The sequence below is a fragment of the Apteryx mantelli genome, chromosome 14 (genome assembly GCF_036417845.1).
Source record: "Apteryx mantelli isolate bAptMan1 chromosome 14, bAptMan1.hap1, whole genome shotgun sequence".
Lineage (NCBI taxonomy): Eukaryota > Metazoa > Chordata > Aves > Apterygiformes > Apterygidae > Apteryx > Apteryx mantelli.
This window is the reverse complement of record NC_089991.1, coordinates 13,547,038-13,569,966: the sequence shown is the minus strand read 5'-3', so window position 1 is coordinate 13,569,966 and position 22,929 is coordinate 13,547,038. Positions and strand designations below refer to the sequence as shown.

General features: G+C 43.4%; 1 protein-coding gene across 1 annotated transcript; it reads right to left on the bottom strand.

Annotated features, from left to right (window-relative positions):
* Positions 1-4,043: 4,043 nt before the first annotated feature.
* Positions 4,044-22,186, bottom strand: SLC26A2 (solute carrier family 26 member 2). The gene is made up of 3 exons (XM_067304534.1): positions 22,092-22,186; positions 15,463-16,116; positions 4,044-13,099 (listed from the first exon to the last, which is right to left on the bottom strand). Exons 2-3 carry the CDS (start codon positions 16,102-16,104, stop codon positions 11,594-11,596), a joined length of 2,148 nt encoding a protein of 715 aa, XP_067160635.1. The 5' UTR covers positions 16,105-16,116; positions 22,092-22,186; the 3' UTR covers positions 4,044-11,593.
* Positions 22,187-22,929: the final 743 nt, after the last annotated feature.

The following is a 22,929-nucleotide window of genomic DNA, read 5'->3' as shown; positions in this document are numbered from 1 at the left end:
ATTGGCATTCAGCCCAGGCTGTTTTGCATCATTTCAGGCTTGACTTGTTTGCATTACGTCTGAGCCCTCCATGGTACTGAGGCCATGCTGACCGGATGCCACTTCCCCCTGTAATTGTTGGCTGGCTGATAGGGTCACCCTATTTGCAGTTAACACAGCTTTCTCCCCATCACAGCCTGTTGCTGCAGTGTCACAGAAGCCATGGAGTCGGGCAGAGGTCTCTGGCTGGCTCCCAAGCTGGCTGAGAAACAGAGATAGTTCAGCCATTCAACTCTAGCTAATTGCACACCAAGACAGAAGAGCACATACGGTGGAGAGGGACCCCAGAGAGGTCACAGCTCAGTGTCACAAGAAAGAAAAATGCTCCAGCAGATAGGTAAAGAAGCCAAGGAGAGAAACAGGAACAGTGGCACTTCTCCAACTACCTGCCCTATGGCAAGATTGTATCTGCTATTAAGTTTTAAACAAAATAAAAAACTTTCCCACACTATACAAATTCTGTGGAACCTGCTGTCACAGGATGTGTGGGAATCCAAGGCTTTGAGAAAAGGGATTAGGCAGCTTCATGAAATGCGCGTAAAAGCTGAAGCCATTTGCCTGAGTGTTCAGGAAGTTTTCAGCCTGCTGCTTACCAGGAGGTTTGTAAGGAGCAGGCCCCCTCCCCTTACTGCTGGTACACCCTTTCCCAAGCAGCCTCCACCAGCCAGGCTCCCACACGGGACTGGGCAGGCACGCCTGACCTCGCACAGGAATGTGTACGGAGAGAATTACAGCTGCCTGCAGATAAGGCAGGGTCTTCAGTGGCACCAATGAAGGGTGCTACTGATTGAAACCCCATTATCTCAGCTCCGTATTAGTGGGAATCAGAGTTACTCTGCTAAAGGTAATGGCTGTCCTGGGCTTTTCACAGAATCACAGAATCACAGAATCACTGAGGTTGGAAGGGACCTCTGGAGATCATCTAGTCCAACCCCCCTGCTCAAGCAGGGTCACCTAGAGCACATTGCACAGGATTGCATCCAGGCGGCTTTTGAATATCTCCAGAGAAGGAGACTCCACCACCTCTCGGGGCAACCTGTTCCAGTGCTCTGTCACCCTCACAGTGAAAAAGTTTTTCCTCATGTTAAGATGGAACTGTCTGTGTTTCAGTTTGTGCCCATTGCCTCGCGTCCTGTCGCTCGGCACCACTGAAAAGAGTCTGGTCCCATCCTCTCGACACCCTCCCTTCAGATACTTGTACACATTGATAAGATCTCCTCTCAGCCTTCTCTTCTCCAAGCTAAACAGGCCAAGCTCTCTCAGCCTTTCCTCATAAGAGAGATGCTCCAGTCCCCTAATCATCTTTGTGGCCCTTCGCTGGACTTGCTCCAGTAGTGCCACATCCCTCTTGTACTGGGGAGCCCAGAACTGGACGCAGTACTCCAGATGTGGCCTCACCAGGGCTGAGTAGAGGGGGAGAATCACTTCCCTCGACCTGCTGGCAACACTCTTTCTGATGCAGCCCAGGATACCATTGGCCTTCTTGGCCACAAGGGCACATTGCTGCCTCATACTTAACTTGGTGTCCACCAGCACTCCCAGGTCCTTCTCAGCAGAGCTGCTTTCCAGCAGGTCAACCCCCAGCCTGTACTGGTGACTGGGGTTATTCCTCCCCAGGTGCAGGACCCTGCACTTCCCTTTGTTGAATTTCATGAGGTTCCTCTCTGCCCACCTCTCCAGCCTGTCCAAGTCTCTTTGAATGGCAGCACAGCCCTCTGGCGTATCGGCCACTCCTCCCAGTTTCGTATCATCAGCAAACTTGCTGAGGGTGCACTCTGTGCCTTCATCCAGGTCATTGATGAAGAAGTTGAACAAGACTGGACCCAGTACTGACCCCTGGGGGACACCGCTAGCTACAGGCCTCCAACTAGACTCTGTGCCACTGATCACAACTCTCTGAGCTCTGCCATTCAGCCAGGTCTCAATCCACCTCACTGTCCACTCATCTAACCCACACTTCCTGAGCTTGTCTATGAGGATGCTATGGGAGACAGTGTCAAAAGCCTTGCTGAAGTCTAGGTAGACAACATCCGCTGCTCTCCCCTCATCTACCCAGCCAGTCATTCCATCATAGAAGGCTATCAGATTGGTTAGGCATGATTTCCCCTTGGTGAAGCCATGCTGACTACTCCTGATCACCTTCTTTTCCTCCACATGCGTGGAGATGGCTTCCAGGATGAGCTGCTCCATCACCTTTCCAGGGATGGAGGTGAGGCTGACTGGCCTGTAGTTCCCTGGGTCCTCCTTCTTGCCCTTTTTGAAGACTGGGGTGACATTGGCTTTCTTCCAGTCCTCGGGCACCTCTCCTGTTCTCCATGACCTTTCAAAGATGATGGAGAGTGGCTTAGCAATAACATCCGCCAGCTCCCTCAGCACTCGTGGGTGCATCCCATCAGGGCCCATGGATTTGTGGGTGTCAAGTTTGCTTAAATGATCTCTAACCCACTCCTCCTCCACCAAGGGAAAGTCTTCCTCTCTCCAGACTTTCTCTCTTGCCTCCAGGGTCTGGGGTTCCTGAGGGCTGGCCTGACCAGTAAAGACTGAAGCAAAGAAGGCATTCAGTAACTCTGCCTTCTCTGCATCCTTCGTCACCAGGGCACCCACTCCATTCAGCAAAGGGCCCGCATTTTCCCTAGTCTTCCTCTTGCTGCTGATGTATTTGAAGAAGCCCTTCTTGTTGTCCTTGACATCTCTAGCCAGATTTAATTCCAAACGGGCCTTAGCCTTCCTCGTCGCATCCCTGCATACTCTGACAACATTCCTATATTCCTCCCAAGTGGCCTGTCTCCCTTTCCACTTTCTGTATACTTCCTTCTTCTGGTTGAGTTTTGCCAGGAGCTCCTTGCTCATCCATGCAGGTCTCCTACCTCCTTTGCTTGACTTCCTACTCATAGGGATGCACCGCTCTTGAGCCTGGAGGAAGTGATGTTTGAATATTAACCAACTCTCTTGAACACTCCTTCCTTCCAGGGCCCTCACCCATGGGATTCCTCCAAGTAGGTCCCTGAAGAGGCCAAAGTTTGCTCTCCTGAAGTCCAGGGTTGCGATCCTACTTGGTGCCCTGCTGCCTCCTTGCAGGATCCTGAACTCCACCATCTCATGGTCACTGCAGCCAAGGCAGCCCCCAACCTTCACATCTTCCACCAGTCCTCATGAGAGCAGAAAGCTCCTACTGGCATCATCTGTAATTGAATGCTCCTGTCACTCTTTTGGCACCAACACAGGAATTATAGAGTGTGCTATGAGGTCTCCTAAAGTAAAAGGCATCTTCAGTTAAAAGCTGAGTCATGCTGGATCAAGAAAATCTTTTGTGTAGCCCAAGGGCCTGTAAGCATTCATAACGCTTACAGTAAGTGCCCAGACCTGCACCGAGAGCTGGTCTATTTTTTGCTCTGACTCTTGCTGATCAAGACCTGATCAAGTCATTTAACCTGCTATGTCTCAATTTCCATATCTGCAAAACGGAAATAACACTGAAATACATTGCAGCAATTCTGTAAGGCTGAATACGTAATACCATGTGCTGTGTGCACACATATTTGAAAGTGCAGGCAACATGATACCACCTGGTCATGGCTTGCATCTCGGGAATGTGAACCGGGCCCAGAGGAGTGTGCTGCCCTCTGGGCATTGTTACCACGTCTTATTACTGGCTACCTTTTTTCATGAGACAAACTGTAGCCTAGTTGCAGGCAGCACAAAAGTCAGAAACAGAAGAAAGCCTGCCGCTGTTCATGTACCATTAGCCAGTCAGTGTCCTGTTTCATGTTTGCAGGAAATTCCTATATGTGCCTGTGTGTGTTTCAAATACAGTGCAGGAGAACATTATGTACTACCTTAGGAAAACAGAGTGCAGCTGTCAAAAAAACAAAACAAAACAAAAAAACCCAGGGACTAGGGATTTACTGTTCAAATATGAGTGGGTTTTTTTTGTTGTTGTTGTTTTTTAATTTGCACACCTGCAGTATCTTCTAAGGTCTCGAGTTTATGTCCAAAACCAGAAAAAAAACAGAAATATCATTCTTTAATGGTGGCAAAAGAAATCACAAAGATTTTATCACATTTGTTAGAAAATTCTTGTGCTAACAAATCTTCTACAATGACAATAAGGCACATTAGCATTTAAAAACAACAATTGGTAGAGATTTAACACATGGAGATGCTGTAAAGGCAAGGTGACAATATGCAGAGAATATACCCCATAATTATGTTTTGATGGTAGGATATAACGAGAAGACTGACAAAATACAACTCTCACATCAGAAACTTTTGGTCAGTTCACGCAGCACTCGGTGAAGAGCTGATGGTTGAGCAACGCAGCTTTTCTCATTCTCCGCACAAGGCAAAGTCTGTGTTAACAAATACAGTTGCGGCATGGAGAGAAACCACAGAGTGAAATGGCTTCCCCAACACTCTGAATTCCTCCATTGACTTGTGGGAAATATTACACCTCATTGGATTTGCTACAACATTTGTACTTCACAGATAATCATGGTAAGAAAACAAGGTGATCTTTGGAATATACTATACAAGATTTCCAAACTTCATTCAAATAAACTGCTTTGCAAATGTGTTCGGTCAGCCTACCAATGTGATCTATTCCACCTCTGAGGTTCTATTTGCTCAGACTGATTTTCCAAGCTTGAAAAGCCTACTCTAGGCAAAATTTGCCTTTTTATTTATTCTGCAAAATAATATGTCACAAATAGTATCCCCTAATTATTCTGAATTTAAAATAGTTCAACAATCATACCCCAGAACATACCAAGATACCAGAGAAGATGGTGAGTGACTCAAGAGGCTGATGAACTCAAATCAGGTGCTTCCCATGTGAAGTTTTAAGTGAAAATCAAGCTTTCCCAAAGTGAAGCTTTACCTCTGTTTAATCATGTTTCAGCTGCATTTCAGATACACATTAAAATTTTCTTTCTAAAGTCAAAGATTAAACATTAAAAACTTGGACACAAGTCCAGTGAAATGTTTATCCTCCTATCTTCCTGTGGACTCCTGAGATGATTTTGGAACCCAGCTAAGAATTAAGTGCTTGCAGAGCTGGATAGATCAGGAGTTCAAATACTTTTGGCAGTAAATTTACTCAATAGAGATTTGACTCACCATCAAATACTGTAATAGTTTGCATATTTGTGTATTAGAGAAATAGCAACACACCTTAGTTTATATCATCTGTAGGAAATAAAACAGAAAGGCACTAATTATACCATGTACTAAATATATATATTTTTTAAATATCTGCCATATTACCTAACCAGAGGCCTCAGTTCTAGCATTGTAATGATCTTAAAAAATAAAGAAAGACTTAAAAATTAGTTCCACTTCAGGTGGAATTTGATTAGAATAGAAAAGATCAGGCAGTTTTTCACATAAGCAGCTGATCATACAAAGGCTTCCAAACTAGATAACCAAGTGCAAGTAATTCTTGTGACTTAACAAGTTTATTCACAGTGCAAAGGCACAGTGCCTTGTCTGCACTAAAGGCATTGCCCCTTTTAACTATGCCAGCATAGTAAAAGTGCAAAACCCTTCTAGTGTGGACAGTTATATCAATATAAAAATCTTATAATGGTATCCTAGATTGAGATTCAGCAAAGCAAAATAAGCTATACAGTTATAAAGCACCTTATATTGCATTAGCAGTAGACGGCTGCTATCTGCATCACAGCTTCATTAGCATAATTATGTTAGTAAAAAAATTAAAATAAAAATTTAGATCACCTCAGTCATTAAATCATTTTTGCAAAGAGCGTGTGTGAGGAAAAAAAAAAAAAAACAGATGAAAATACCCTGAAACAAACTATTTGCCTAAATAGTTTCACCCTCAGCTACTAGGATTTCTTCTTGCTCCAGTTTCTATGATCTTCTAGACCAGTGCTTTCCTACTGGCCAGCCATGCCTCCAGGCTGAAGTGAGAGCACAGAGGAGTTGAGTCCCAGTGCAGAGTCCAGGCGAGCTCTGCACCTGTGTGGCTCAGTGCAAGGCCAGCCTGGGTGTTTCTGCACTGTTTCTGAAATGAGGATCACACTGGAAATGCATGGGTGACTCGGTTCCAACCTACTTAAAAACTCTTAGCACCAACAGCACTGGTGCCCACGGCACAGGGCTAAGTGTGGTGGCGAACAGGCAGTTCACACTGCCCTTAGGTGAAAGAGCTGAGGAACTGGACCCAAGGAGACATGCAATATTGCTGGTTTTCTCAATTAAGGTTTGGCCATGGAAAGCCTGAACCACACCATGGAAGCCTGCACTGCAATGGAGATCAAGGATCCAACACAGACACGAGTTCACAGCTGATCTCAGCACGACACTGTGGGAGGCTGTGGGTATCAACTGACTTAAACCCCAGTGCCGCGGCCAGAATGCTCTCCTGCCTGCACTATCTTGGCTCTGCACTTCAGACCCATCAGCAATGGATTTCAGTGTCCTTTAGCAGAAGCCAGCAGAAGCTAGTAGAGGTGCAGGACTTGCTGGTTACTTTCTTGAGAGAGACAGAAGCTTTCTGTTCATTGCTGTAGCCAGATGGGGAATGAGTGCAGAAGTAATGGAAGCTCAGCCATCCAGAATGGGAGAGCCAAGTGCAGAATTAAATTAAATTAGACAAAAATAAATAAGCATGAAAACAGAAATCCCTTCTATACATAGCATGGAACACTGACTCATACAGCAGCACTGAACAGGAACTAGGTCCCCATGTTACTATTACACTCATTATGGAAAAAGGCACAGAGCTGTGTATACATAGTATCTTCGTAACAAAGACATCTCTATATTACCTTATTTTTCCTGGAAGGCACTATTACTCGTCCATCTACACAAACTCTTGCATACTTTGCCCTTCGCATACTTTGCTTAGGCTCCAGGGCATGCCCTCTCACGGAAGGGGATATACACAGCGGTACTCCCCTGCCGGCTGCCCAGAAGTCCCCTTCTCCCAACCTCAGAACCCAGAGCGGGGTTGGTTTGGTTTTACATTCTTTGTTGAGAAGCTTTAGCCTTATCAAAAGATTTGGCATCAAAACTGAGTAGCAGGTCACAGGTAATAGCAATACATACAAAGGCAATGATTCTTCTATTTACAGTCAATCATATGCAATGTCATTCATAGCAAAACACAGAAGCAAGTGTCAAAGTGGGTGAAGACATGCATCTTGCAGTGTATTAGAGAATAATAAATGGAGCTGCAATGATTTACAAGGAAATCAGGATCACTAAATTGCAGAAAACTAAGGTTTATGATGTCATTATAAACCCCAAAATAAGTATGATATACATCACTGCAGTACATTTCCCTGTTTTATGAAGTGGACTGAAAATTGTTTCAGTATGAAAACATTCACACAAATGAATCATTTATTAATGCAATTGCCACATTAGGAGCAATTGAAACTACTATTTATAGCAGCAATAAACGTAAAAAGAGTGACTGACATTTGGCAAGAGTATAGCTGAGACTGTGAGTATTAATTTCCATAATGTTGTGTTGTTATCATTAATGAATGTGCTAATGATCTTTTAATTCCTCATTTAGACTGATAATTGCTGGATTAGGACACTTGGGAACAGAGTCAATGGAGTTCAGCTAGTTTATAAAATCTGCGACTCTGGTCTGGAGTTCTGAAGGTTGCATTTGGGATTAATGTCACTGTTTTTGACAGATGAATACTCCCATATGCTTACAAAAATGATCGTGGGGGTTTCATCTGCCTATAGATCACAAATTAAGCTTTGTGGTAGGCTAGAAGACAGGAGGTATGGCAGACTTCCCCTTTTGAAATCTGGTACTTGAGTGCTGCTAGTTATTTAAGAGTGTTCAAGGCAGAAAAGTTCTTTCCAGGACAGAAACAGGCACATCACAAGGGCACAATTGGACACGTATACCTGCTGCATACATCATACATCAGCAAAAAAAAAATAAAAAAAATCTAAAATTCCTTTACAAAACAAATTCTTTAGGGCAACAATTGTCAATATGTGGTCCCTGATTCCTAAATGTGAAGCTGAATCACTTCTAAAGGGTCCATAAAACATATTCAAAAAAGTGTAGCCAGTAGGCTTAAATTTGCTTAGATTCATGCCTCTGATAAAAAATTAGTACATGGCGTATAAGGAAGAAGGCTGAAAACCACTGTTTTAAGAGATTCCAATCATGATAAGCTCTAATCTTTAATTAATGCCAAAGGACTATTCTACTGAATGCTCCAGCAACTGGTATTTATTTCTGCTCCCTTCTAACCGGGGCTGTGTGCATTAATACAGAGCATAAGCTATGACCTCTGGACATTATATTAAATATAAACACAAAAAGTTGGTCTTTTGGTTGGCTGGCTGCTTTTGCTGTTGCATTTTAATCTGGCTTTTTTGTGTTTTGTTTGAAATGGAATTCAGAGGATAAATTGCCATTAACAACTGTGCAAACAGCACAGTGGCCAAATAAAATGTACTCTAGCTAAACAAATCAATACTACGTATCTTTTTAATTGTATTCTAAATTAATTCTTTGATATCCAATTCATGACTGTTTTATAGTGCTTTTATGCAAATACCCAAGAGCTACAAGCAAGCATCCTGCTGGCTGTGGAAAGCCTGTACCTCTTGGAAGTAACATTGTTAATCCTACCTTCATACCTTGAATTTGAAAAAAGGACGTTTGAAAAATAATTACTGTTTCCACTTTCTCAGTTAGAATTTGGCTTCACAAGCTCACAGGGCAAAAAATCTCCAACTGTGCAATGTGGAAAGAGTCCTGGAAGAGAAAAGTTTTGAGTGTAAAGTGGAAAGAATCACCCCAAGCAATGGTACTTTATTTCTATCCACCCCAGCTGATCTTCCTAAGAGGAAGTCTCCTGGTCCACCAGATCTGCTACTCACTCTTTTCACTCCCTTTCAGCTCTCCATGACTGAGCTGTGACTGAGGGGCTGAAAACATCTGGAAAGGGGGTGAAAATGAGTAGCTGCCATTTGACAGGAACATGTACAGTAACAAAGCACACTGCTTATTGTCTGTTTTATTTAATTTTCCAGCAGGACTTTCAGAGGAGGGCACTGCTTCTCACACTACTCTGCTCTCTTGAAAAATATTACTGTTAAAATTACTGTTTAAAATAATGTTCAAGTTTTTGTTAAAATTTAAATTCTAGTGATGCCTTTTGGTACTGTGAGCAAACCATGCTGAAAAGTGATTCCCCCAGGCCTTGGCACTGCCTGCCGCTGAATTCACATGTGTAGGTGTCTGCCTTTCTCCCCTGCCGCCACCAGCAGGCCATTGGTGACCAGGCAGCCACAAGCTTTCCTGAAGCAGGAACCTGGCTGTACATGCTGCCAAGGGTATGGCTGCTCTCTCTTGACATTGGCCCAGGGGCTCTGAATGGGAATTGAACACAAAACAAATTGGGTGAGGACTTAAAACCTAATATCTAGTCTGCATTCACTCCCTATGCAGGTATTCTCAAACACATTAACTGCTTTTATAGGGCTTAGGTTAATCCACTTCAGTAATACTAAACCAGTAACTACAATTAGTCAAACTGCATTAGCACAGAATAAAAAAGTTGGCACAGGAAGTTACTGCAGAAAGGAAAAAAAATCAGCAGTGGCTATTCTGGATTCATTTCCTTGTGCAAACATGCCTTCAGGCTGAGAAAGAGAAACATTTAGGTTTCTGAATACCGTGGAAGCTTCACTTTTCTCTGATATTTGGAGATCTGTCATTTCCTCTTGCAAAACTACAACATAATTCATGTAATCCAGGAAGTCTCGGTTATCTTCTTAGCATTTGCTATAGCCACCCTCCCTGCCCCCAGTATTTCTTCTATTTGCTTCTATTATGCCCTAGAAAATGTAGTAATTTCAAGCTAACATATAAGGATTGCCAAGTCCTGGGATTCATCTTTCTGCTATCTATTGTTCCTCTTGAGATTCTAACTCCTAAAGTGAAATCATGCTTGACCATTTCAGCTTTCACAGAAAGTAGGGAAAAACTACTAGACCTAGCTCAAAAAAAAACCCCTCTCAAAATATACTTCTATTTAGAAAATGTTTCATGATTCATATTCCATTTTATGACTTTCTGATGCCTGAATGAAGATTTTTGAGCTATTAAGGATAACAATATTGTCTGTGTACCATGCCTTTTCCCTTTTAAAAGCCGTGAAGAATTGGCAAGTCAGACTGTAAATTTCTCTGGGAGAACCATCATCTTCCAAGTACATACTATGGGCTACGTATAGCTAGCATTTAGTAAAAATGTTAACCCTTCAATTCTGCCTTCATAATTGTGTGTTATTGGTTTTAGAAAAGAGAACTTTTTCCTAATCAGTGCTTGTACTTTTGCATGAAAAACAGGCATTCTTCATTATTCTGGATAATTTTAAAAACAAGGTAGAAATTTTTATTTACACTAATATGGTGAAATAACTTTCAGCTGAAGAATTTTCTGTCTCTCTTTCTAATGCCTGTATTTCTTGGCCTGTCCATCCCCATTACATAAAGATCATGACTAGGCATGTGCAAAGGCTCTATGTTCAATGACATTTGTATTCAACAGCACATGAAATCTGTGTGACACTGACAAATTTAGAGAGAGGCTGGATAGTCTATTAAGCCTTTTTCATTTCGGTGCCTATGCTTCTGTCTACCTGGCATATAAAACTGGCTGCAAGGGGCTGTCTTGTGCTGAAACTCATGAATTAGAGATTTTCCTTATCTACCATCCGCAATTCAAAAAGAGATCCTAAATATTAGGAAAACAAATGATTAACCATGAATCAGACTTCTAAATCACCTCTGAATAAAAATCAGTCCAGATTATCCAAAGGAATTCAAGCTAAAGAGGCAAACTTTCCTGGCATGTAAAGACCCGTGTAGAAATCAAATAACTATGCCTCCATGGATCTAGCTGCATTATACTGTCAGAAGACAATGACAAAGTATCTAGAGGTGATAGGTGGTTATAAGCTATTTTAACACTTGTTGCTCCATTTTTAGATTTTATTGATCTGTTCCAAAATCAGGGAGGCTATAAAATCACTAACTAATCACTCCAGAGCATACAGTCCCTGTCAGTCATTCCTTAGACAATATGAGGGTGTGATCACGTGGAAGCATATCACCAGAACTAGGGACAAGAAATGAACTGCCACATATTATTCAATTAGCCAGGAAGGATAGACAGCTTCAAAATCGAGTTCCTTGCAGAAAGACAGGGTTGTGATAAAGACCTCAGTGCTGATGATCTAAACTCAGAGGGCAGCTGGGACACAGAAAGTTCAAGAGAGAAGAGAAATGAGATGAACATATATATGTAAACTCTTAAGTTCACAGATAGGCCATGATCAAGTTAAGAATTGCCTTCATTTAGTACCACCTATTGAATCACCAGGCAGGCAAATTAAAGCAGCAGAACACACTAGTAGTAACCAATGCATTAACAACAACCCTGCCTCTTTTTATCTGTCTGAGTGCGTATATAATGCATATACAAACATATCAACCCACACCCATTGTGCGGGGGGACCCATTCATGATTGCTGCCATCCCACAACTAGTTTTTAGAAGCACAGCTCCTGCTGTGCTCCTGTGCACCCAATGCAAAGTCCACAGCCTGGTGCACACTGTGGAAGAGAAGGTGGTCCTCCCCCTCTTTAAAGAATTCTCCCCGGATCAGGGAACTCCTCACAGAAGGGTTGCACTGGGCCAGGAGCACCTGGACATCTATCTCTCTGTAATCCTTGCAGACCTCTTTGAGGGTACGTATTCCTGCCGTGTCCAGGAACTGTATTGCACAACAGTCAATCACTATTGTGTGAAACCCCAGGGGTTCAGAGACAAGTTCCACCGAGATGCTGGTGGGTTTGCCACCAGAATCCACCTCTTTCTCTCTAAGCATTCTTTTTGCTGCCTTTTTCTTTGCTGCCTTCACCCAGACTGGGTTAACTCCAGTTTGCTTGTACAGGGTGGATTTAAAGCATTCTTTGTTGATGTAGTAGAGGGGCGCTTCAAAACGGAACACCATGATGCCTGGCTTGGTTTGCAAGTTCTTGTAAGCAGACAGGGACTCATATGTTTCAGACTCTGCCACCCAGCCAAGCAGCGGTGCCTCTGGTCTCTGAGTTCGAAAAATGACACAGAGCATAGAGAAGCAAACACCAACCAAAAGACCAATTTCAGTACTGATGAGTGCTGAGGATGCCATAGTAACTAGCCAGATCACTGTGTCCACTTTGCTCAAATGCCACATTTTGGGCAGGTCCTTGAACTTCCGCAGGGCTCCTCTGAGGTTTACAATGGTTATGACAGCAAGGACACATTTCTGAAGGGAATAAAATAAAGGTGCAAACACAAGAAGGACTAATAGGATGACCAAAGCAGTCATCATGCCAGATATCTGTGTCCTACAACCTGTGGACTCTTTGACAAGAGTCTTGGCAAGAGCTGCACTTGTTGTAAAGCAATGGAAGAAAGAGGGAATTATGTTGCAGAAGCCAATGGCATACATCTCTTGATTGGCCTTCACAGTGTAACCGTGCTTCTTGGCAAACATCTCTGAGAGGGAGACAGTGATGGCAAAGCCAATAATAGCTATGGGGAGAGCATCCAAAGCCACAGTAGGAATCAGGTTCCAGTCTGGAGGGCGAGGAGGGAGAAACCCTGTTGGGATGTGTCCAGCAACACTTGAGCCGTAATTCTCTCTTAGCTTCCCAAAGTGAGACGCCAAAGTAGCTACCACAATCACAACTAATTCAACTGGTATTGGAGCCTTGAGCCTTGATTTAAAGTGTTCATTAAGCTCTTTGGTTGGGATGAGAACAAGAAGGCATAAGAAGCTGGTGATGAGATCGCAAATGTTGGTCTTATGTATGTTTCTGAAGATGTTTATCCATGTGGTTACAAGGGAGCCGATGCCACTGCTCCGTGGAATGTCTAGGCCCAGGAGATACTTGGCTTGTGAGGTTAGGATGGTAAAGGAGGCACCTGTGACAAATCCGCTGAGCAATGAATCAGAGAGGTACACTGAGACAAAGCCCACTTGAAAGAAACCCATGGCCACCTGAAAGGAATCAACCACACACAATGGATTACGATACAAATCTTACAGATGTCATCATTGTGAGGCTCTGATGGAGGTGGGATAAAAAAACCCACCGTATATGGCTTTGGAGGACAAGGAGTGGTCTGAGCACTGAAAAGCTCCAGCTTTCAGCTGCTGCTGGTGCATCAGACTTAAATGCATTTCTAATACAGAGCAAGCTTTTTTAGGTCTTCACACTCTGAACTAACGTTTATAGTTTGCTCACTGGTTCAACTGTAAATAATAGCTTCTAGTTCCCTTAACTGACAAAAAAGAAATCCAAGGAAAAAAGCTTTGAAATGTTGGTTAGTTTTGCCATTTCTCTCTCCAGTTGTTACAATCTCCATGAACTTTGCAGGGATCCAGAACCTAGGCTTTTGTCTGTCTTGCATTCGAGCTCACAGCCTGCAATAAAATAAAGCTCACAATAGTTTCCATTTGCACTGCATAAAGCTTGGTTTATCTGATTCAGAAAGTATATGTGCTACAAATTCTTGTGATGTAGATTATTTTATAAATAGATACAAATTTTTAAAGTGCCTTGCCATTAATTTTTATTATTTTGAATAGACAAATCTTTGATGCTGTTCCAAGGGAATGACTGGCTTTATGGATACCTACCCTACAGATGCCTTTTCATACCTGGTAAATGTCCCTTCCTCCCCAACAACCTTCACACTAAATGGAACACGCGCTGCCTTATGACGGAATATGCTAAAAACTCTTTAATTCCCTGAGCTGGCCAGCTGGGCTGTCTACACTGTCATCTGAAGACTTCAGACCAAAACTTACAGTTATTAAATTTTAATTAGCATCACTTTGATATATCCCATTAGGTAGTTAAGGCAAAATAATAAAAAAAAAGGTTAGACTCATTGTTGGAAACTTCCTAAGAACTTGCAAAACACTGCTGAAGAGAAGGCAAGTTTAGGGCCTGGACTAACTAGACAGAGGCTCAGCTCTACATCCTAAAAAAGGCTCCCACACAGCCCTGACAACTCAGTTAAATTTTTCTTGGCTGTAAAACAACATTAACAACCTAGTTAGGGTACAGGCAACCGGGGTGAGGAAGCTTGTTTTTACTATTTGACTGTAAAGATTCTGATACAGAGTGAATGTGATTTTGGTTGGGATTTCCAATTAAAAAAAACTGTGAGTGCATGAAGATCTATTGGTTGGCAGTCAGAAAGACAGCAAGTCTATGCATCACATTCAGAGTGACTGAAGATGAAGTAATCTGACTTCTTCATTTAAAAAACTTAATTGTACTTGTAAAGAATATTAAATGCAATTCACAACTCCAAAACTCTGTACATCCTACAGTGATGAAACACAACCTCCATTCTAGGTCAGGAGTTCCAGAATATAACTGAAATTACTCAACACAAACTTGCAGTACAAGACAAAGTCCTAGGTTGTGTCTAAAAACAATGTTTTAGAGTATCACAGATATGTTTCCTTTTCCTCTCCTCTACAATCTGAATAGATATCACTATGGATGTCACTGTAGAAACGAATGAACGTGAACTCCTGAACTGAAATATCACAGCCCTGCTGTACTGTTAAAATTAAATCCCTCCTGGTTAATGCATGACACTCTAAAAACATAGATGCCTACTTTAATTTCAGCAAATAAGCAGTGAGTTCCGGGAAGTAAACAGAGGAGTGGTAAAATATTATTTAATAATATATTCAATATGGTAATAATGAACAGTTTTATTTCAAATGTATTTTATTATCTCAATAGTATCCTTTTCAAACAATGGTTTTGTTCTGGCTTTGAGTGGGCAAACAGCCAAGCTTTACAAGTACAGTGTAAGAACGCCAAATAAAAGGAAACTGGAGGTAATATTACAGTTCAGATTATTTTTTGATAAAAAAAAAGCCAGATCACCAAAGTCAGGAACTGAAAGCTGACACACCACATTTTGCCCCAATCTAATTCAGTCCTTATATAAAGGACTAATAAAGAAAAAGTTTTGGGACAGACTTAGGAAGATGTATTATGGGAGCAGCAAGTGTTGTCTGGCAATGCTCCATAATGGTCCTTATGGTCCGTAACAGAATAACAAGCACAGAATGCTATTAAAAGCTGCACCACCCTCCTGTGTGCATGTTCTGCAGGTTTGAGTAAATAGTTATGACTAAGACCTTATAAGGAGAGGAGAAAGAGGAGTTTCTTACACCAAAGTAACTGGAGTCCTACTGTCCTCCATGTGCCCATTCCCCTGGGATGCAGATTAAGGACATGTGCAACCCCAGCAGACTGTTCATATGGACAATCATCTGAAGAAGAATCAAAACTATTTCCACAGAATGCCTGTTTGCCCACCTCCTCTTACCTGATAAACTCCAGCTATGAAGGTCATGGTGGCTCCCACGGTAATTGAATAGCAGCTTTTATCACAGAATGGCTGACGTGATGTCTGATTCACAGGAGAAATGGTAGTGTTTACGTATGTTACTGTATCTGCATGGACACCAAGAGCAGCTGGCTCTAAGTCATAGCCAGCTCTCTGTACCTCACGGTCCACCACTTGTCCCACCATTAGACAAAGCACACCAAAGATGCCAACTGAGATGTGGCGGGAGGTTCCAAATATGAAATAAATAATGCTTGCAAAAAAGGCCGTATAAAGGCCATAAATAGGCTCCTGTCCAGCCAGGAGAGAATAGGCAATTGACTGTGGGACTAGCAAGACCCCCACAATCAGACCAGACATTATGTCTCCCAGTAGATACTCTCTCAGTTTGTACTTGGGAAGCCACTGCAAGACAGGAAGGAGACTGAAAACACAGTCTTTAACTTTGGCTGGAGTGCAGCTGCAAGTTTCCTTTGCTTGCTTAACCACCAGAGCCTTCATGTTCCTCTTCTTCTCCTGAGGTTCCAAGAACATTCTGTGATGAAAACCGTGTTTAGCATCATCTTCTTCTGACATTTCAGACACTGAATGGATGTTGTTGAGTTCTACCACTGCTGCCATGTTGAAAACTCCCTTACAAAACAAAGAAGGAACATTTTCACTAAATCATAAATGAATGTGCTATTTCAGACTTTTTTAATGGATTAAATTCAGTATTTATGAAAAGTAAGGGCTAAAAGAGTTATATAAGCACAGAGAAAGCAACTTCCAGGCAAACTTGGAAAGAGCCTCCCCATTACAACCCAGTTAAGCAAGAAATCACCTGCCCTAGGACAGGGGAGCTCATACGGTCCAGAATAAAACTGCTGCTGGTAATGCAGTGAAATGGGAAAGAACATAAGAGCAATGTCTCTGAGACAGCCTTCCTTGATAAAATCACTGACTATTTGTAGTCTGTTCTACCATACAAAAATAGGCACAGGGTTTATTGTAGTCCAACAGTAACTTCAGTTGCTGAAAATTAACTACAGCTTGGTCTAACTCTTATTTATATATTCTTTCAAATGCGGTGGTTATACCTGCCAAATACTGTAAAAATTTCTTTGTTACCTAAGAAGCTGCAATCTTTACACAAAGGCTCTATTTCTACCAACGATATGATGCAGGAACACTCTTTGTACTTTTTAGAAGCCAAATTTCAAGTAAATAATGTCCAGACTAAAAAATACAAACAAGTGGAAGGCACATTAATGGGGATTATGTAAGGTAAGCAGCACATTTCTGCCAGAACATGTGCTCTAGTATAGGCTGTCTACATGCAGGAAAACAAAGTGATTCTATCAAAGCACATTTAATAATAGGAATATATTCCCTGAATGTGAAAGAGCAAAGGCTTGATGAGACAAGCCCTAATGAGACCTGAAGATATCAACAGCAATTGGGAGCATTCATACAGCACTTTCAGTTTCCAGAAAACATCCAGGATATTCCAAAAAATTCCCTTTCAGACATAATACCTATTAATAGTAGTATGTTAAAGATGTTAAAATTCAGTTAGAAAGGCATTTGCAGTGGAGTCAACATCAGAGATAGCAGTCAAACTCCAAAGAGCCTAAGTCCTAGGCTTTTCTTTTGAACATTGCCTTTGCATCCATTGAGCACTAACAGCAACACAGCATTTATCTAGTAATTACACCTTCTCTCTGGTGCAGTGCAAACATCAACCAAATTAATATTCTACTCAATGTCTACTACTGAATTAATTGCCAAATCTGTATTTGAGCTAGCCATGCCGAGAATGCCACTAAAGACTCCCTCTCAAAGTTTGTTCACTTAACATTTCACAAGCAGCTATAGAACATTCACTGCTACTATTACTTCAGTATGAATCTCTGAAAAATTCTGAAAAATATGTGAGGGCAGAAGTGAAAAAAATGAGATTAAGAGTGTTGCTTATATTAACTGTTCCTCCTACAATCCACTGCAAGACACTGGTCTGCAGAGTTAAGCAGAGGGGAAATGACTTCTGTTAGACCTTGCACCAGTTGACCAGTGTGTAATTTCTATTCCTCCCTTCTAGGTTTGAACACGGTCATACAGAGGTGGCCAAAGTGCAGTGCACCAGCCTTATACAATGGTTTACAGACAGTCATGTCTCTAACAGCCTTTTAGTTCAGACTGAGAGATGAACTGCCTTCAGTTCTTGAAGACAGAATGAAAACACTACCAAAGAAGCTACTGTCTTAAAACAGTCTAAACATATGATACTAAACGTATCAGACGAACCCACATGAGAACAGAAGAGGCTGCAATATTTCATGTTTAGACTGGCTTCTCTTTCCAGATAAAAATATTTAGGATATTTCTACAATATCCTTCCAATTAGAAAGCAATATAACCTTACTAGTGCAATTCTTCCACCTTGCACTGTAGCACACTTCTCTTTAGAGCCTCTGTTTTGCAATCACTGCCACAGTTTGCCAGGAGTTCAAGCCTGAGGTACCTGTTTGATTGCAACAAAAGCCTGTTGGACTTGACAATTGTATTGAAGTGGATCAGTCAACCATTTCTTCTTGCTGTTCTGTAAGGGCTGGATCCATCAAAGGAAGTAGGAACATGAGGTGCTGGATGCTCAGTGAGTCAAGTACACTTATTTGGGGCCTGCATTCCCAGTACTGTGCTACTAAGCTACAGCTTGCAGAGGGCTATCTACAGTCAACACACAGTATGTATGCGTATAGATAGTCAACAGAAATACTACAGGCAGGCGTTCTTATCTTAGCTCCTGCTCCACTCTGGGTCTCCAAAAAGGTGTTTTCATTCACTGCAAACCCAGAGACAGCAAGTCTTTTTCTGGTGGGTAAGCTCCTATATCCTTTCAAATAACTGAGTCCAGCTCACTCCTTACTAGCTCTGCCACTGGACTGCTACTGAAAGGGACTGGTGTTTTAAACAGAGACCACTCTAGCACAAAATTGTAGATAACACCACAGCACCAGCAGGGATAGATTTGCTGCCCAAGCTCAGGTCGGTACAGCCTTCCCGTTAGCATGGCCTATGTAACCCATGCTCTGTTACGTGCTGGGGGAAACTAGATCCATACTGCCCGGTATTTCTGGTGCCTATGTCCTCTTTTCGGTGTTGGCCCTTATAATTCAGGGAACCATGAGTTCTGGATCTACCCAGAACTGTAATTCATTTACATTTTTAGGGGTAAATTTTTAAACGGTTTTATTTGTATCCTTATTTGCTCTTATTTATACAAGTCAATCACCTAGTACAACAGAATGAAAGAGAAGAAAGCTTCAGTGTTGTTTACCTGAGTCCTGAATTATTCCAAGCTTCTATCTTAAAGTAATTTTGCATGGGCAGGAAGCTATATCACCTACCTATATATACACCTTATAATGAGACACTTTCCTTGGCTAATGCCTTCCAATCTGGTATCTTTTATGTGTTTTAGAATAATTATGGACTCAGAATAGCTCTGTGAAGAAATATGATCTTTACCTTACAATGAGGAAATGTACACAGCAAGAAGTTACTTACCCAAGAGAACACAAGGATCAAGGTTAGAGGAGAATGCAAAACTCCCAACACCTGTCCCTATATTGCAGACAACTGATATCACCCACCCTTATGATATTGCAAAGTCCCACTTGGAGATTTTTATAGAGCATACCTAAAACGCAAATAATACCCAGTGAGGATAAAGTGCATATGGCATATGAGAGCACGTGTCTACCGTATACAGCATATGCACATTTTGTATTTATATTTGCTTAGTTTTATTCATTTTACAAGCACACAGTTGCAAATCAAGAATCTCTTCATCCAAAGCTCATCAAATCAATACTGTAAATGCTGGAGGAAAAATAACACCTCCAGACTACTTCTTATGTGTAGCAAGTTACTTACATGAGTTCATTTTCTGAGATTCTAGTAATGAAAATTCTTCTGATTCCTCTCTTCCTCATCCATGAGTTCTAGACAGCTCGCTGAAACCTGAGAGTTATTTGTAATCTCTCAGGAAACTCAAACATAAAACCCAGACAGTTCAGTTCAGTTCTGTGCAGTGTCATAAAATGTCTGCATACTAGGTGACACCTGGGTTTTTTGGTTGTGTCTAGACAGCAGAAAAATGTTCTAACTGAAAATCTTTTGACTAGTAAATTGTGGACATATACTGGATCTTTGTGTTCACCTGCAAAACAGCCTTCTCTATGTGGTGTGAAAAGGGCCTTTCATCACACAGTCACTGCCTCTCACAATGTAAGGACACTAAGAAATGACATAATTTTCAAAACCCATTTTACCATTTTCTGCCTGAAAGTGTTGCTATGTATTATTTTTGTAATCATTCAGCCAAAGCTTGCTGAGTGAAACTGAATTTTGTTCTTAAAAAAGAAAAAAAAACAAAAGCCTTTGGTTCAGTATACTGACGGATATTTATCCCAGCATATTTAATTTTGGAAAAGAACCTCCTGCGTTTATTTGTTTTGAAAGCTGCTATTTTCATACAACTAATCTGTATACCTAGAATTCACTTTACCAGTTTCTTTTGGCCTGAGTAAGATCTTCAGGAAGCGTCTGACTGCCACAGAAACTTTATATATGACACAAAGAAAAAAAATAAACCACAGAACTGAAGAAATCTCCAATATCTCCCTGTAAGGTTTATCAAGCAACTGCTATAAAATCAGATATGGGGAAATACTGCATTCTTGAGACCTGTGGACTTTTACAGAATATTTCTGGATCCCATCCGGGCCTCTTGCTGACCTGGTTACTTGTTAGAGGTTAACCAGAATCTGCCTAACGCCTGCCTTTTTGGAAACACTAACTGCAGCACAGGCTCTCGCTGGCTGGGATTTCTATTCATCTGTCCCAGAACACAGTCACCTTGACAGTAAGGGAACAATGGACTGTGAGGCTCACTCAAGTGATGAAATGCCATATTGCAAGCTTAAACTTAGGTCATGAGCACTTAAAAACAAAACAAAAACAAGAATGGAAAAAAGGAAAGAATAGCACAACGTTTTGATAACTAAATCTTTGCACTTGTTCTTTTCAGACAAAAGCCCTACCCTTTACCAAATAATCTATTAATCGCTGTGGAGCAACAAGGAAATTCAATATCGCCATGATAACACTGAGATAGCCACTTGAATAGCATTGTATATACCTGGGAATAAAATTCAGATTTTTTATAAAATCCTTAATATTCTGCAACAAAATATTCAAATTATAAGCACAGATTTCAACAAGAGACTTAAAATCATATGAACAATTCTACTGAAATCTTACTGAGAACCATAAAAAGACATATGCTAAATACCACATTAAGGGAATACACTGGACAACTGAGATACCTTACTATCTGCACAATAATCATCAAACATTAACTCATGCAGAAAAAACCTGCACTGCCACTCAGTACTTAAAGACAAATAATAAATCCCTGCTTGCATATAGTGTTAGATCTCTTCCTACTTCAAATGTTAGTTCTTCTGAGGAGCAGAGATACCTCCTGTTTGTCTTACACAGCCCTGACCCTGGCGCAGCCCTCTTTTATGGAAGTTCTCGTGGAAGTCAGCAGTTCCAGTCAATAACCAAGTCTTCTAGGAAAGTCAGCTCATCTCTGAGAAAGCAGCGGCACAAAGAATGAGCTGCCCTGCCCTGTGCGGAGTGGATGTTTCGAGGATAACGGACCGCAGTCTCCCACTCTAGCAGCTTTCATCCAAGCCAAATCTGTTACAGCGAGTTTGCTAAAGAGTATTTTCAGCAATTCATTTCTGCACGAGGATCCCCTTTCCGCGCTGACCACGAGCAGCAGAAGTGAAGAGCTCCCTTCATGACCAGTTTTTGCACCGAGGACTTGCAGGGGAAGCGCTGCCCCCAAGGAAATTCCTGGGCAGTTAATGCCAACTCGCGCTAAGCTGATTCTCTGATGGCTGCTGCAACCCAACAGCCGGAGCAGGAAAGCAGCTGCGGTGGGTTGCACGGGCACAGCGGAGCCTTGTGCAAGCAGCTCACCAGACTGAATGGAAAGCCTCACGCGGACACCTAGTGTTTACACAGCATAAGGGAGAACTGACTGACTTTTTTTTTTTTAACTGAAAACCTGCAAGAAGAACACAGAACAAACAATAATCCACATATTTTTTATATCCCTGTGCCCACAGATTTTTGCCGAGAACACGCGTATCGTTTTGGAAGCCAGCAAACCTTCAAGCTCCCAGGGTGACGAAAGGGAAATTACAGCGCCGCTTTTCCATAAAGCCCGGCTCCATCCTCTCAGTTTTTAACAGGACTTTCTTTAGAAGGAACAGCCTCAGCGTCTCACGGATACTCCTGCCTCGCTTCCCAGACGGGAGCGCTCTCCCCGCCGGCCCCGCGGCTCTCCTCTTCTCTTCCTGTTAGCGCTCTGCGCCCCCTCGCTCAGCGCTGCCCTCCCGCCGCCACGCAGACAGCTCACCCCCTCGCCGGCGGCGCCAGGAGCGGGCACTGACAACCTGTTGGCGCCGCCGGCGCCATGCCCGCCGCAGCACCCCGCGGCCCCCGGCGCCCCTCGCGGCCCCCCGCCCCCGCTGAGGCGCCCCACTCACCGCGGGGCCGCCGGCGGCTCCGGGCAGACCCTGGGCGGGCGAGGCCGGGGCGGCGTGGCCTCGGCGCGACTCCCGGCGGCTCGGCAGCGCCGACCCTATCCGACCCGGCCCGGCCCCGCGCCTCGCCTCGCCTCCGCCCGCCTCCCCGCGCTGCCGGGCGGGGGCCGGGCACGGGCCGGGCCGCCCCGCCTCGCCCCTCGCGGCGCGGCGCTGCCCTTCCGCCGGGGAGGGCGCGGGCGGCGAGGCCTGCGCCTGCGGCCGAGGCCCGCGGTGTTGTTCTTCCTGGCTGCCGCGGGCAGCCCGCGGCGTTCGGCCCGCAGCTGGCTGCAAGGTCGCCGCGGGGCCGGCGGCCCAGGCGCACGGCACCTCGGCAGCAGGTTCCCGCAGCTCTGGGCCGCGGCGATGGCCCTCGGTCGCTCCGCCTCGGCTTGCGGCCGCACCGCGAGGGCGCGGGGCGCGTCCCGGCGGTCAGGCCGCTTCGCGAAGAAAGACTTTGAGGTGGATAATTAGTCTAGGAGTTCACGTCCTAATTACTGCGAGGTCCCGTAGCTATCCCTCGCTCTCCAAAGCCGGGCTGGGAAAGCGGGACCCGTTCTCACTGGAAGCGGCCGCAGCAGCACTAGCTGTGGCGCGCTCAAAGCAGCCCCGCGCGTCTCCGCGGAGGTGGCTTTTGGGGCGCGAGGGGGCCGGCGAGGACGCAGCCTCCTGGCGTGGCTCCCGGGTCCGGCCTGCTTTCTCACCTCCCGGTGAACACCAGGGTGGGGGCAGAGGCCCAGGTGTGAAAGGAGAAGACATGAAGGGGAGAGTTGTTCAAGCTGCAAAGGAGCGAGCTTTAGTG

Coding starts and splice junctions, on each gene's coding strand:
- SLC26A2 (XM_067304534.1), bottom strand. CDS start 16,104: ATGGCAGCAGTGGTAGAACTCAACAACATCCATTCAGTGTCTGAAATG. Junction 13,100..15,462: donor TCATAGCTGGAGTTTATCAG/GTAAGAGGAGGT, acceptor GATTCCTTTCAG/GTGGCCATGGGTTTCTTTCA.